The 16,971-nt window shown below is 39.5% G+C and overlaps 1 protein-coding gene across 2 annotated transcripts in view; it reads left to right on the top strand.

Moving 5' to 3' along the window:
* Window positions 1-2,064: 2,064 nt before the first annotated feature.
* LOC131458157 (transcriptional regulator ATRX-like) overlaps window positions 2,065-16,971 on the top strand; it is a 37,510-nt gene continuing 22,603 nt past the window's right edge. For both annotated transcript variants that reach the window (XM_058626972.1, XM_058626971.1), the window contains exons 1-10: window positions 2,065-2,201; window positions 4,818-4,924; window positions 5,021-5,076; window positions 5,432-5,460; window positions 7,237-7,358; window positions 7,878-7,994; window positions 8,330-8,439; window positions 9,050-9,117; window positions 10,899-12,679; window positions 14,589-14,649. In XM_058626972.1, coding sequence (XP_058482955.1) covers window positions 2,194-2,201; window positions 4,818-4,924; window positions 5,021-5,076; window positions 5,432-5,460; window positions 7,237-7,358; window positions 7,878-7,994; window positions 8,330-8,439; window positions 9,050-9,117; window positions 10,899-12,679; window positions 14,589-14,649 — 2,459 coding nt within the window. In that variant the 5' untranslated portion in view covers window positions 2,065-2,193. The remainder of the gene's footprint in view (window positions 2,202-4,817; window positions 4,925-5,020; window positions 5,077-5,431; window positions 5,461-7,236; window positions 7,359-7,877; window positions 7,995-8,329; window positions 8,440-9,049; window positions 9,118-10,898; window positions 12,680-14,588; window positions 14,650-16,971) is intronic.

The following is a 16,971-nucleotide window of genomic DNA, read 5'->3' as shown; positions in this document are numbered from 1 at the left end:
TGTTAAATAACTTTGAACTGCAGATAAAGAAATGAAAACTGTGGAGGGTAGTAACCGTAGCATTACACCAGTCAGTGTACAGCCTGCCGGAAATGTTTAGATGATAAAGAACATTGATCAGTGGACAGAGACATTAAGGGCTTGGAACGGAACACAGAACGGCAAAAAACCCAAAAACGATCTCTTTTTTTTCCAAAAATATCCCAGTAAAGACGTATTCAGGAAATATCTCCGTCCACACAGAACCCACGAAACGGCTCAAAAAGCTGTAGTTCACATGCCAGTAGCACTGTAGTCCGGTGTACTATTACACCAAAAAACAGAAGAGATACATTAGATATATTAACAGTAACTGAGACAGAATGATCCGAGCCAAAGAAAAGAAAGGGAAATCATGTCTGTTTGTTTACGTTTACGTTGTGTGCCGTTTCCATGTGCATGTTTAGCCCCTTAAAAGCCCCTCCCCCTTAAAACCCCTGGAGACTTTTTCATTTTTTTAAAAAAGGCTACTAGCGACTTTCTGTCATAAAACTAAATATTTACGAGCATGCTGCAGAGTGAGATCCATTGAACTGTAATTACTGCGGACGGACAGTCGGACACAAACACACAGACAGAGAGAGAGAGAGAGAGAGAGCAGGAAAACGATGACGTCCCAGCGCTTTTGCACCTTCCAGCTCATGCTCTGTGCAGGTGGTTGGATTCGGGTTTCAACCTGAGACACTGCTGGCCAGTAAGGATCAGTGCTCACAGGGGCTTGCCTCCACAACAGCTTCTTTCCAGCCACTGTCAGACTAGTGGTTCAAGACATCAAAGATGGGAAGTACTTCACTTCGTCACAGGTACCTGAGTAATAACAATCCAGTACATGATACATTCATTATGGGTGTGGCTATACACTATATATATATATATATATATATATATATATATATATATATATATATATATATATATATATGTATATACAATAATGAACCATTTAAGCTACTCTCCAACTGCACCTCATTTTATATTTATATTATATTATATTTATATTTTATATTATATCTGTGTGTATGTGTAGGTTGCCTTTGAGGCAAGAAGACCAGGTTTGAGCCTGGTTGGAACAAGGGCCTTTCTGCATGGAGTGAGCATGTTCTCCCCGTGTGTGCATTGGTTTTCTCTGGCTTCCTCTCACAGTCCAAAAACATGCAATATGGGATTAGGTAAATTGGTCACTACTAAATTGACTGTATGTGAATGTGACAGTGAATGGTTGTTTGTCTCCATATGTGGCCGTGGCGATGGCTCTGGCAAACTGTTTATCGCTCTATGTCATCTGAGATTGGCCCCCGCGACCCTCCTGTGGAGGATAAAGCGGTAGAAAATGGATGGATATTGTGTTTAGATTGTGTTTTATATTTAACTTTTTTGTATTAATTTGTATTCATTTTTCAACTGCACAAGAATTGCAATGTCCCTGTAACTGTGAAAATGGCAAATAAATATGTTACACACTTGACCTTAATGAGCATTCTCTGCCAATGTTAGAATACATAGAGGTACATACAGATGGTGTCAAGCAATCTAAAGCACCAGTTGCCTGGGGTCGCCTTTTTCACTTTCAACTAGGAGAGAATCTAAAACTTTGTCCGGAGTCTTGCTGGAGTCTTCTATATAGAAAATTAAATTAGAACATTCATTAGTAATCTGTTCCATTTCACTCGCGGGGATATTAACTCACCCTTTTCCAAGTTTTACAGCTGCATTCCAGACATATTCAACATGTAGAAGACAGAACATGTGGATTGGAGAGAGATCATTGGTGTTATTTAATAACTGGTGGCTAAAGTTAAGCAATTTATTTTTTGTATTATTTGTTATCATTAAACATTTATAGTATATCAGATGGAGGAAAAAAATCAATCCCAGTCGACTTTATAAATTGTAATAAATATTATTAAACACAAATGAAAGAAGAGCAGCGGAAGTTTTAATTTCTGATTCTCTGATCCACACTCCGGAGCAGAAGGTGGCGGTAATGCACCTATTTCACAGGTTTGCTCACCGAAGAAGAAGAAACCCATGGCAATGCTGTCCGCTCTTGTCCGCATCTTACTTTGAGCGCCATAATCTTGTTTGGAATATTTTCACTGCAATGAAACGATAAGGAATTGAGTGGTTCGCCTGCTTGGCATCGTGTCTGCAGAGATGTTCAGGTAAAAACTGTGAGCGGAAACACAGATGTCTATGAGGTGGTATAATGACGATCTTGCGTAGCAACTACCTAGCTGTTTTGGCTAACAGCTAGCTGTGTGGTAGTGAATCTCTAAATAAAGGTGATTCCAATGTAGTTAGCTATAGGCATGAATTAAATATCTATAACAGGGGTCTACAGCGTTTTAAACCATTTGACTTTTATTGCTCTATAAGATAATTCTCTTGTGAATTGTACTCCACGTATACAACGCTTTTTAACACAACGTCACTTGCATTCATTTGTTACAACTAACGAACTAGAATGTATGCCTTTGCATCAACCACAGGTTTAACACAGTGTTTAACAGTGCCATTGGAAAAAAAAATATAATTTTAAATGGTAATAATATTAATATTTTTTTGCAGCCTTTGCTGCATATACTACACATGTACAATATTTTTAAAATAGACAGTGCTGTGATGCAAGTTGTGTTGGTTATAATGGTGTCTGCCTGGGAGACTGGGAGACACTCTTGTGAACACAGTCTCTATCTTCTACCTTTCTTCCCTTGGGCCCACATTAAGGATTTAAATGTTTTACTAATTTTTGTTTAAAATGTAATTACTCAGCTGGCTTATAATTTCTATAAGACGAGGTAAAATGTTGCCAGGAAAAACAGACATTTACAATTGTGTCATCGACATAACAATGATATTTGACACAGTGCCGAATGATTAGTTTGCCCTGGGGGTAGAATGAACAGGGAAAACAGAACAGGACCAAGAATAATTCCTTGGGGAACACCATATTCGGTGCCATTTGACACTTTGACCCAAACTAATATAAAAGAGGCTGCGTTATTTATAGTGCTAATTGTTTTTACTACATGACATGAGGACACTGTAACAAAAGACGTGCCAGAGGGGAAAAAACAGTGTTGGGGTTGTAGCCATTGTAGCACGACTACACTACTTCTCCCGCTAACCCGAAACTGCTGCCAACTAATGGTAACCATGGCAGCTGCTGATTTGGGCAACACATCCCTGAGCTCAAGCTCCCTTCCGCTTCTCTGTAATCACCGGTGTGGAAATATTTTGTGTTTCCCGTGAGTTTTGTCACAGGGAATGACAAGAAAACTACTGTGTGTAAGCTAATTTATGCAAATGTTGCACAGCACAGCACATCTCCACATGCATCATAAGGATGTAGACGTAATTACGATAACAACTCTGTTAACACAGGCAACTCTTCTGTTGTCATTTGGAGCAAAACCTCCTCTGAATTAACTAGGGCTAAAGGCGTGTTTGTAGCATCAAACATTATCAGACCTTATTCAATGATGGAAAACCCTGCATTTAAGCATTTTCTGCTTATTGATACATTTCATATAGTTAAAAGAAAAAAAAATTCAGAATCAAATCGTAATGTGACCTAAAAATTTAAAATCAAATCAAGGATTTGGAGAATCATGACACCCCTAATAATATTTGCGTACAGGGCAGTAAACCCCCTCTCTCTCTGCTCCTGCTGGCTCCTCATGGTGTGAGTGGAACCACCACTGCTTAAGGCTGTGGGTCTGCATGGGTCAGCTCGTCAGATGTTGTCAACCATCCATGTCCGCAGCAGTGCTGACAAGCCCATACTAGCATACACAACCATCACCCCAACATTTTGTTACTGTGCAGACCTTATGGATTCACTGCACATGCTCCTTGTAGCCTAACGGTAGCTTAACACTTTCCATTTCAGTTGGCAGTACACTCTTGTCTTGTTCTAAACGCAGACATAGACTTGTAGGTGGGGGGGGGGAATTGATACAGTACATATCGCAATATTTTGCATAGCAATATTATATTGCTTTTGAGACGCCAAGTATCGATTTTTTTAGCATATAATTTTTGTTTGATAAAAAACTTTTTTATCATTTTGATACAACTGTTACAAATAAACATCTACCTGCTGAAACAATAACAATGATCATTCGAGAATTACAATACGTCCAAGAAGGTTTTTTTCCCCTCCCCTATTGTCTATATACACAGTCTCTTCCGAGTTTGCAATAAGCCAGCCTGACTATGTCCGATAATCTGTCAGCCAACGATGCAGAGATGTTCTACAGTTGGTGTCTTCAGAAGTTAGTGACAAATTATAGAATTTAGTGGAGGCTGTGATCAGAGTGATCCAGCAGTGCTCTGCTGTTGTCCTCTCACTATGCAAAAACATCAACAACTTTTTCATTTTGGGCCATGTTGAATTCTTAGGGCTAATTACTAAAACTATTACTAAAAACAATGCGAATGTTGACTGATATCGTTTTATAAGTTTTAATCGCTAATGTTACCTTACAAAGTCCACATTTGCCCTTAACAACAACTGACTAGAAGTTAAGGAGCTGGCTTATATTTTAGTCGAAGGTGTAACACTCATGCATATTGTCAATTGTGTACTACTATATTGGACTGTAGATGTTGAGATGTAAATGTGGAATGAGTTTTGAGTCCATTGTTAACAGCTTCTTAAAAAACGGATTTCCTATTCTTAATAGAGCCACATGTTGATTAATCAGCTAGCCAATAGTAACTGTCAATTTTATTATATTTATAGGAACATATTTTTGTTGTTGTTTTGTTTGTAGCACCACTCCCAACAAGCTGAACCTGTTGGTCAACAAGCTGCACCAGTACTTGGCTCATTCCGCTGTTGAAGACAGCAATGGCACACCAACCGCAGAGGATGCTGATGGTACAGCTTTGGATTAATCTATCAATGGGTGATGGGGAAAAAACTTCCAAATGATCAGCTTCTTTGCAAACATTTTAACTCATCTGTTATTTACAGGTCAAAAACACCACAGCTGTTCTATGGTGATGTCAAAAGGTCATACAGCAGCAGAGGTAACACAACTTTCCTGCTTTTGTTGGTGGGGCTGGAATTAATTAAGGTTTTCTTACTTCTGCATTGGTTGATTTTGTTCTGAGGAAGCCTGATTAGGGCTGCTAAGTGCTCAAAACCTTTTCGTTTTCATTTTAAAGGTTTATTCAGCAAAGTTTAGTTGTCTTGATGGCCTGTTTCATATACTTGATATTCAGTTTTAACCTTATTTTTATTTGAATATATAAAGGCATTAGGATGCAGACACAAATGTAAATTGGAGAGACACACTGTTCTTGTTGTTCAATAATGTTGTTTTTCTACAAGAAAAGGGCCACTGATAACTCATCATACTAATAGAACTGTATCTCTTTACAGCCAGGAGCAGATAACAGATACTCAAGGAGGTAAGTAAACATTTCCCTGCAAGCAGATAAAACATACCATGTTGTGCTGCAACTAATGATTACTTTCATTGTTGATAAATCTGTCAATTTTCTTGTAATTGTTCACTCACTCACTAACTCACTCGATCTGCTACCGCTTTATCCTTCGCATGAGGATCGCAGCTGACATAGGGTGAAAGATGGGTTACACCCCGGACAGGTTGCCAGTCCATCACAGGGCCACATAGAGACAAACAACCACCCACTCTCACTAGGGGTGTCACAATGATGTAAATCGAATATTGATCGGAATATCGTCAAGAACTCGACCTTCAAAAGTCGCCCAAATGCTGAGTTGGGTGACACGCTGACCAAACGTTAACCTTCATATTGTTAATAAGTTATTTAAATTTGAGGCCTTAGTGTGGTACATTGCAAACAAATGATGGACATTATATCACTCATGAAACCATGGACAATCGAACTGGGAATTTAAAAATCAAATACTAAATACAAAACTACAAATTGAATCGAGGATTTGGAGAATCGTGACAACCCTAGAATCTAGTATCAACACCAAGCCGTGTAATAAGTCAAGTTGATTAATGTGTTAAGTGCAGTGAAGTAGCTGTCTTCCCACAAGCACTGGTCAATACTGAAGCTACCTTTTCATCCACAACACAGAGTCTCACTAAGGAAGTAAACACTGTGACTAGTACAAAATACTATCAACAGAGAGAATTACATACCCCTGTGTTTCACTAGTTAAATACTATTAGTATGAAGGTGCAAAACTGAAATGTTTGGTCTGTGTTTGCAGTAACTTTGTATCGCAAAGATCCTGAGCATCGTCTCTTCATATCAGACTTTTGTCAAACTGCAACATTCTGAGACAACTTTCCTGTTTCTGAAGGTCATCTTTGCTCTGTCACTTCATCTGCTAATATCACATTGATCTCACTTGAGCTGAACAAGTGTCAACTTGAGGTTACCTGTGAGGACATCACAGTCCAGATTGAACTGGTTTGTTGGCTGGATGCTGGGCTATATCCCAGGGCTGTATGCTGCCCATGTGTGTTATAGAGAGTGCATACTTAGATGTCTGCATTACATACATTATTTTATTGAATGCACAGATCCTTTAAACCAGGGGTCTCAAACTCATGACCTGTGGGCCACTGACTGCCTCATCTGGTCAGTTGGGGGCCAGTCAAGGAAAAAAAAAAGCCCAAGTTTTTTGGGAAAAGCAACAGTTGCAGTGGACGTTATGAGCTCAAAATTACATATCATTATTCCATATTAATTCCTTTTTTTTTTTATATGTACTCTTGCCTCGTGTGAGCTTTTCTGTCTTGTATCCATTATTCTGTACAGCACTTGGTCCACTGTGTTTGTTTTGTGCTTTACAAAAAAAAAAGTTGGATTGGATAATTTCAAAATATAAGTGCTTGTTTTAATATGCAACAATAAAAAAACCTATTTATTTAAATTAAATTAATTAAATTAATTTAAATTAATCTATTAATTTAAAAATAAAAACATATAGAAATGACTCGTTACAACTTGATATTGTTTGGAGGGCCACATGAAATCGATTGGAGGGCCACATGTGGCCCCCGGGCCGCCAGTTTGAGACCCCTGCTTTAAACTGTTGGGCACAGTTGCATCTCTACCAGGAAAGAAAAATATCAGCTCTTGAAACCTACTGTTCATCCAGAAATCATTAAATGTCAAACTGTGGGAAATGTTACCTTATATCTGAAACTTACATCTGTTCCTATTTCACTGATATTCCAGAAAACCTTCTGTCGTCATAAAGCACTCTGGACTGGATCATTCTGGGGACTCGAATGCAAGTGAGGATGTGGAATTGCCAGTTAACGAAAATGGTCACCTTGATATCACTAGACTACCCAAAGGTACGTCATCAAGTTTCTCACAGTAATCACTCTGTTGCGTTGACGTGAAATAGGATGATTTGATCTTCTAATTGAGGTGCCTATAATTGGGAGTTGACCAATTAACGGCCAAGCTATTTGCGACATTTTGCAAATGATCTGTGTCAGCATTTTATTTTAACAATTACATTTTTATTAAGTAATTGAGTGCTCTTACTGAAGAATTAAGTGTATTGTTGTCATTATCCTTTATTATTACTAATGAAACAACACATTTCAGGTGAACCAGGAAAAGCAACAACAGTGTAGCTCTACCAGCAGTGTGTAGTTATTTGTTAATTCAGTCCGAATAGTTCTTTAGTATTTGCGGACTTGTTGTGAATTGTGTTGGGCAAACAATCTTTTTAAATGAGGTGCTATGTTGCCTAGGGTTTAAGTAATCTTAATGTTGACCTCCTAATTATAATTCCATATTTAAGAATGATGTAATATTTGAAAATTTCTAATTTGTCTGAATGTTGTTGTGTTTGGTTTCCACAGGCACTGTGCTGGTCAGACCTGAACCTGTTGATAATGGAAGAGATTACTTCAGGGGTCCCGAGTTTCGCACCCGAAAATCAGGAGTGCTGCGCAAAGAGTTCTCCAGAAGACGTAGAGGTCAGTATGGACTGACTTGTCTTATTTCCTTGACACCAATAATTACTGATTGATTTGTTCAACTTGACACAGGCCACATGTTTCCATTTTTTAAATAAAGGAAACAAAAAGGAACACATCAGTCTAATTTTACAGTGGTTGTTCTTTAGTTAGCTGCTCAAAAATTGTTTCGTGTACAACGCAAACAGGAAATCATCAGGTCATGTCAGGTACCACTGTGTTGTCAGTGAAGTCTGTCGGTCAAGTCACAGCAAAAAGACTGTGTAGAAGAAACATCAGTTCTGTATAATTCTAGTCATTTTGTTGATAATGACAATAAATGTATTTCCTTAAAGGAGAAGAGCACATGGGAATCGTCAGTTGCACCGCATGTGGCCGACAAGTTAACCACTTCAAGAAAGATACTTTCTACCGCCATCCAGTTCTGAAAGTACTCATTTGCAAGGTGAGTCTGCTTATTAATATGTCAAAAACAAATGCTTCATTTTAGAGTGTTGTTCAGTTTTATTCACTCTTAAAGAATGGCTGGAGATCAAGTTTGGTAAAAGATAAATGAAAAAGGCAAAATCTAAGACTGCACAAGTTAATATTCTGAAGGACGTGTGTCTTTATCATCATTAGTATCTATTAGGGATGCACCGAAACATCCAAGTAATGATCTTTATGTACAAGGATCGAGTACATGTCCAAACTCATCTTGGACAGTCTCTAAGCGGGAATAGACTGTCCTGTGCTGCATTTTTTGCATACGCCATCAAAACATCTTGTTTCATTGTTTAAAAGTCTTTCGACCGAAAAACAAAAATGCCTTTTTTGGCCACTGAAATTTTTCGGTGGCTGAATTTTCGGTGCATCTCTAGTATCTATGTAATTAATCAGTGAATTTCAGACATGGCAATTTAATAGCTTTAGTATAGGATTAGAAGTTAATCTGAACAGTCTTGAGAATGTCTGAAAAAAATGGTGATAAAGACGTGGAGATCCTGCAGAACTTTACATAGAACCTCATTGTCAGTGTTTCTGAAACATTGTCATTAAATGCTTTGATTTGATAGTCTTGCTTCAAGTATTACCTGAGTGACGACATCAGCAAGGATGGAGATGGAATGGATGAGCAGTGCAGGTAGGATTTTTAACATTTCTGTCATGGTGTTGATTGCTCTTAATTTCATCACACAAATTTGTAAATGCTTTGATATCATTGTGATAACATCAGTACAATATAAATAGGCTGATAACTGTATATAAACTATAAAATATAAAATAAACCACATTTTTAATCAAACACGACTTTCCCTAACTCTTCTGTACTCTAGTATTTAGTTAATATAAGTTGCTCTGGGTTTCACTGTTGCTATACTATGCTATGGTCACTGCTTGTTTTTTCAATGGGACAGAGCCTGAACCAAAAGACGCTATCATTTTGAAATCATCCATTTGTTGTCCGTCTATAGTCAGCTGTTCTGGCAGCACACCATAATTGCAGAGTTCCCTTCAACTTGTTTGCTCTAAACACCATAAATATTCCAAGTCAAGCCATTAAATCAAAGAAATTAAACAGAGGCCCCCCTTTACATCTGGCATTAAAATGCATTTTCTGTGATTGGATTGCAATCGGACCGTGCCTGACCACTTGTAAGTAAATAACACCCAAGGACGGATTGTTATTCGATCTGCCACACCACTTGTGACCAGATTGAACTGAAGTGAAACTGAGCAGAAACGAAGTACTTGGTGCAATCGGATCTTGATGTGGACATCTGAAACGCATGTTAATACTAGGTGTAAATACATGTGGGGAAGCGCTATACGGTCTATATCTGATCCCAGAAAATGCATTTTAATGGCAGGTGAAAAGGGGGCCAGAGACTACACTGCAGAGACTCCTTTGACACCTAATTTTCACCAGCTATTCTGATAGAAGATGTACTAGAGCAGTGGTTCCCAACCTTTTTCCCTTGAAGCCCCCCTTGCTTGTGTCCAGGACAAACCAGGCCCCCCCGACCAAAACCCCTGTCCAGGGCACACACACAAAAAAGAATAAAGTTATACGTTCATAAAATAAACTGCAGTTGAAGGTTTTTGTTCCTATTCTCAGTATATATAGATAAAAACTATGTTTCTCACACAACAGGAACATGATCAGGTGTTGGTGATAAATAGCTTAATAAATTGAAAGGTGGACCAAAAAAAATATAGACACTAATAATTATTAGTATTATTATTATTGCTAATTATCCAGTAGAGTGTCTGATTGGGATGCACAATTATATTAACCTCACAAACTCAGAGCAGTCAAAGCTCTGTGTCCCCCCCGTGATCGCTGGCACCCCTGTAAGGGGGGCTTGGACCCCAGGTTGGGAACAATGGGACTAGAGGCTGACTGATTAATGGCAGTCTGATTAATTGGAGCCAACTTTTGTCTTTTTTTATATCCAGCATCAGAAAATCATTAATTAATTAATAAATAAATAATTAAGTATTGTTTCATAATCATTTATGAATATCTGTTTGTCATTAGAACTTGATAAATACTGCTAAAAGCACTCTGAAATCTGAAAAAAACATTTTCAAATCTTCGTTTTTTGACAACCCATTTCATGTATTTAAGATTAAGTTTACACAGAAAGACAGAAAAAAGCAGAATGAAAGATGGACCATACATTTGCTTTGTATAATTTGTGTAACACAGTTATATTTTAGCTGATGAATGGATAGCATAGGTCTGATATACCATGGCTCAGTTGTAATGATTAAACTGAAATCTTTGTTTTCTACTACACTGTAAGAGTGCACATCTTTTAAAATGAAATCAAAACTGAAGCAATATTAAAAGGAAGTTGATTTTTCAAAGTTTTGAACCCCTCTATTTCTGAGAGTTCTGTTATCTGTTTCTTCATGCAGATGGTGTGCCGAAGGAGGCAACTTGATCTGCTGTGACTTCTGCAGTAATGCCTTCTGCAAGAAGTGTATTCTGAGAAATTTGGGAAGGAAGGAGCTGTCGGGCATCTTGGAGAGCAAGTGGTACTGCTATGTGTGTAGCCCAGAGCCACTTTTTAATCTAGTGATGGCCTGTGACAATGTCCTCGAGAATATGGAGCATCTGTGTCAGCAGCAGCGCAGAAGAAACCCAGTAGAGCCGGAGAAATCGGAACTCTATGACATGTTGCCTCACTTACCACAAAACATTGCTTTGGATAAATGGGATCACACAGGAATGGATGGTAATGTGGTGTTCAACTACAGTACGCTGCAGATTTCGAAGGAATTGACCAAAAAGGCCAAACATTTAGTGGACTCAACAAACGTGTTAAACCGCACGTTTGTCAGTTTCATAAATACCGCAACAGTAAACAAACAAGCGCCTAACGTTCGCCATTTGTACCTAAAGTCTTTTTTGTCGGTAGTAAAAGGCTTGCGAAAATCACTTGCTGTGTTTGAAGATGGCCTTAAAGAAGAATTCATAGACTTGGATGTCTTAAGCTGTTGGGAAAAGTACCTTAGTGATGACTTTGACTCTCAACCTGCTGCAGACACAGAGTTAGACATCTCTGATGAGACACGTTTGAGTGACTTGCAGAAATTGGCAGCTGAACTTGTGGAAGAAGATGAATCTGACGCAAAGTGTTTCATAGATGGTAGTGTGCAGGACTGCCCTGGGGAGGATGTGGATTCAGCTTCTCATGATTCCACACAGACGACACAAAAGACTGACCAGAAGCCCTCTGAAACTGAGGTCAATATGACTAAAAAACTAGTAGTCAAACTTACACCTGTGCCTGTGGAGAAAGAGGCCTCCTCTAATGCCACAGAGATGGATGACACCATTAACTCAATGGATAAAAAGTCCAAAGGAAAAGATAAACCAGAACATAGTGAGACAGTTGCTCCATGTGCTAAAATTGACCGGAAGATAAGCAATGACAGCACCAGTGCATCTCGACTCCTAGAAGAGGAACAAGGCAATAGAAGATCTCCTCGTGTCAAAACGACACCTTTGCGACGACCAAGTGATGTCAAGGCCCAAACATCTCTTTCACCAGCAGACAGTGAAAGTGATTCTGACCCAGAGGTAACCATCACCACAGCACCAGCCAAAAACACTGAAGAGCAAAGTCGAAGCACAGCAAGAGATGACTCGGACTCGGATGAAGTTCCTCCAGCTTTGCTTGAGCGAGCAGCTATGACTCAGAGCTCTGATGAAGCCCAGAGTGATGAGGATGATGCAAAAGCATCGACGAAGGTGGCCAAGAAATGTCTCTTCTGGCTCAATAAGAACACTCCAATCTCACCCAAGAAGATGTGCCGGAAACGCAAGATGCTAGACCGCTCCCACGAGTCCGAATCTAGTGACAGAAGAATCAAAGCTAGAAGAGGAAGTGGGACAGATCTCTCCAGTGATGAGCAAGACTCGCAGAAGGATATGCAATGCATAAACAAGCTGAGTTCAAGAGGAAAGTGTCACCTCATTAAAAGAGAAGAGGAAGGATTGGCCAGAAAGCAGGGAAGACTAAGGGCTGTGAAGTCTAAGCCTAATTATCGTCAGGAAGTAATGGAATCATCATCCTCATCAAGTGAAGATGAACGGGACGACGACTCTGGGAGCGACGGAAGTGACCAGAAGATGAAGCCAATCACTGATGATGTGTCTTTACTGGGAGCAGCAGCATTCCACCAATCTTCAGGTGGGTCTTATATATTTTTGTATCAAGATCTGGGTTGGATGTTTCTAATACGAACATGAAGTGATGATATTCGGATGTTGCACAACCTAAGCTAAATTCAGATTAGGGCTGCACAATATTAGGAAATAATGCCACTTTGCATATCGCAATAACGATACTCCAAATCCTCGATTCGATTTTAGCGATTTGATTAAATTCTTGATTGTTTGCCGTGTACCACACTATTGCAATATGCCTTATTGTCAAATTTAAATATTTATTAACAATATGAATTGAACAATAACCAGTCAATCTGAAACTAACAGTAAAAAGACTCATAGCTCTGTGTTTCTCTTACGGTGCATTTCCACCGGCTCTACTCGCACGACACGGCACGATTTGGTTGCATCTCCACTACAAAAAAGTACCTACTTAACGTGGGTGGAGTCATCACTGCACGGCTGAGTGAAACTGCTGTGACTAGTGACTTTACCCCAGACTTCTGTAGTTGTTGGAGATTAACCCACGTTTTTAGGATTAATAAGTAGTTAATTTATCTACAATTCGGCATTGTTCGGCTTGATTTCTGTCCACATGTCTCCGGAGTACAGCCTCCTACTCCACAGACTGCATCGGTCTGTGATGCCACTCGCGATCAGCGTCCCTAAATAACACCACTCCACTTTAAAAGACTCCTGTTAAATATAGATTTCCCTGGTAGTTGTTGGAGATTAACCCACGATTTTGGGATTGGGATTGTTAAGTAGTTTTAAGTGATCTACAGTTCTGCGCTGTTCGGCTTGATTTCTGTGTGGGACGTCTCTTCCTGTGACGGGACTCTGGCCAGTCAGTGGCCGGCAGTCTGACCAGTCATCGCATAGTACCTACTACTAGCACGCTTGGAACCTTGCCGGAGCAGGTACTACAAATAGTACCTGGTACCAGGTACTATGCTAGTGGAAATGCTACTTAAACCATGGCGTGGCGTGGCGAGGCGAGTATAGCCGGTGGAAATGCGCCATCAAGGTCCAGCAATATATTGTTAAGGCCACTAAATCTGCCCTGCTCAGACCTCCAATAATTTTGACTATGACATTATCATACATAGAAAGATGCAATCTGCTTGGCATTTCGTAGCATGGTTCCAGTACGCTAATTAAATACTTAAATCCATGGTTTTCCACCAATGAATAAGGTGTCTGATGGCCCTAGTTATTGCTTTAATGCGAAAATTTCGCTCCAAATGAGGACCGAAGAATTGCCTGTGTTAATGGAGTTGTTTTCGTAGTTAACTGTATGTCCTTATGATGCATGTGAAGATGTCCTGTGCTATGCTACATGTGCATAACATAGTTTGCACACTGGGGTTTTCTTGCAGACAAAACTCACAGGGAACGCTAAATAATTCCACAGCAGTTATTTCAGAGAAGTTGGAGGTGGTTTGATTCTGAGGTCATGACACCCTTAGTTGCTGACCATTGCAACAACAATATCACTTGAAATAAATTCAATGATACAAATAAAAGCATTTGTTTTGTTATGTATTGATATACAATGAGATGAAGATGAACCATGGAGGACGAGTGAGACTTCATGGAGGACGAGTGACACTGCATTCACTTGCTGATATTTCAGCCTGGTTTTTACATTTTGAGAAGCATTTAACATTGTTAACCTGAGTTAACTTTCACTCCATTTTGTGATTTTTATAAACCCTGGTGGTAGTGAAGAGAATCATGTTGTTCATTTTTGGTGTATCTTAAGTTGCCATGATGACGGTTCATAGAAACTGAGTCATGTGACAGCCTGAGCTCTGTACAATGTAGATTTTCTTTTTTTGTTGGTTTTACGTCATGGATGTTATTTCTCTGTTCAAACAAAGCATTATGTTTAGTTAATCAGTTTGTCTGTGCCACCCTTGTCTTCACAGGAGATGAGGAGCAGTCTGGGCCTTCGTGGGCAGCAGAAGATGATGATGATCCCGAAAATAGGTATGGTTAAAAAAGCTCGGGTTTAGACTTAGACCAGTGTAGCAGTAGAATAATGGCTGCGAAGAGTTGTCAAAATCTAGACACACCCTTGTCATTAAGACTCGGTTGCAGCAGATCGAGACACGGCCGAAACGTAGCTGCAGTAGATCTCTAGTGATCAAGTATGCATACACAAAGCCCATATTATGATGCATTTTGGTTGCACATTGTCTAGATGTCTATGTGCAACTGGTATAATGTAAATGCAACTGATACCATTTTTTATATCATATATATTTTTTTTTTGTCTTGCTGGCATATTAAAGCTCTTATTCATTCTTTGTTTTTAAAACCTTATTTAATCTTATTTATTAAAACCCTCTTCATGTCTTCATTAAGCCATCGGTGGAGTTGTCTGTAAAAAAAAAAATAAAAAAAGATTTAGTGTCCGTAGCCCTTGCAACACTGAAATAAACATGACCAACATTATTTAAGAATATGGTACTAGAAAATAAATAAATCCAAATGGACTTGTTAGCTGGTGTAGCTGTCACTAACCTGCCTGCCTACCATTATGATGATGTTTAGTGTAGGGATGGGCATGAGTATTTGATAATTCAATACTCGCTTCATTATAAAACATTGGTCAGTTACTGTGACTAATATATTATAAAGATACAAAACTAATACATCTTCTCCAATGCCTACACTATTTGTGGTGCATCTATTATCACAAGGTGGCAGCAGCAGAAAGCATTTAGTTAGTGGACTAGATCGTGCAGAATTGATGAAATTTAGAGTAGACTTTGAAAGAATCTCATTAGCTCAACACACTGGGATGCTACAAATTCAGATCCCTTGGCTTCTAGCAGCTGTCAGGCAGTGTGTGTTCATGTGTTTAGAGAGAAGATTTTGACAAGAAAAGACAGTTTTAGGCTGTCTTTTTTTTTTTGGCTGAAATATGCCGGAAGAGGTTGTCATGTGACTCGCGGGCGCCGGCTTTCGGCAGTGCTGTCACTAAATTCACCACACCCCTCTGTTAATTATTCATATTTTAGAAATGTCCTCACTAAATGTTTGAGATTAATACACATTTCAGGATTTTTAAGTCTTCTCTCTACCAATCAGTGACTGCAGTCTGTCAGCGTCATGTTTTTAGTATCAGCTCAGCTCGCTTAAAACCTTGCCATGTACCAGGTACTATCCCTAATGGAAAAGCTAAAAAAACAGTCAAGCTGTGCGGAGTCAAGTTGTGCTGAAACTGTGTTGTGGAAAAGTGCTGTAACTGCTGTTGATATGGATGTGATGCAATACTTCCTCTAGAGGGCAGTCCCGAGCACCACCTCGCGGGTATCAACAAACATGCCTAGAGGCTATTTTATTGTGCTTGATTGGGAATAGACAGAAACGACCATTGAATGTTAGAATTTTAGATATGAAATTTTAGAATGAAACACGAGGTAATTCAAATGGTAACAAGGTAATACCTGCAGTACAAGTGCGCTTGTTTACTGATGTCAATCTGTACATGAAGAGGATTTTACCAAACACAACAAAAATTTTTTACAGACTCTAACTTTTAGCCGAGGCAAAAGAGTGTGTGAACTGCAGTTCTGCCAAGTCTGAAAAATGCCTCGCAGCTCCTTCTCTTATATGAATTCCTCAAAATAAGTTTGGAAATGTCTGTTCTGTCAATTATTATATCCCCTTTAATGATACCAATTGGTGTTGTATTATATTTTGTTGGAAAGCCTGATAAGGTACAACTTAAGCACAAGGATTGTGCTTCTGTGGAATAAGTAGTAGGTAGTAGTTGGCCTTTATTGTCACACATACCGAAGTACAGCGAAATTACAGCAATCAACCCGTCCGTAAGTAAAGCACAATAAGACAGACATGACAGGATGACCAGGCAATGTAAAGAGGGGGAGGAAGGGGGAAGAAACCAAGAGGAGAGTGGGGAGCATAGTCTGGGAGCTGCTTTTTTTTTGCAGTGTGTCCAGAGTACAGTGTGGGACCGGGAAAAAAATAACCTCAGCAACATAGGCACATTTTACAACAAAGAACTCGAGAACAACTTGCACCGGGGTAGGGGGAAGGGGGGTGGAGGTGTTCCAGCGCACGCAGGCAGGCAGCCGCAGCCACAGCCATTCTATGGTGCAGGCGTGGACCCCGCCTGATGCACTGGGGGGTGAAAGCGGCAAAGGCGTGGGATGGGGGTGTGAGAGGGGTGTGTTGCATATGTGCATGTGTGTTTGTGTCCATGAATGTGTGTGTGCATAAGCCTGGAGACTCGCTTTGTCTAGCACAATCAATGTCTCAGTTTGCGGGATGCCATCGCGA

The sequence above is a fragment of the Solea solea genome, chromosome 4 (genome assembly GCF_958295425.1).
Source record: "Solea solea chromosome 4, fSolSol10.1, whole genome shotgun sequence".
Lineage (NCBI taxonomy): Eukaryota > Metazoa > Chordata > Actinopteri > Pleuronectiformes > Soleidae > Solea > Solea solea.
This window is presented reverse-complemented; position numbering and strand designations above follow the sequence as displayed.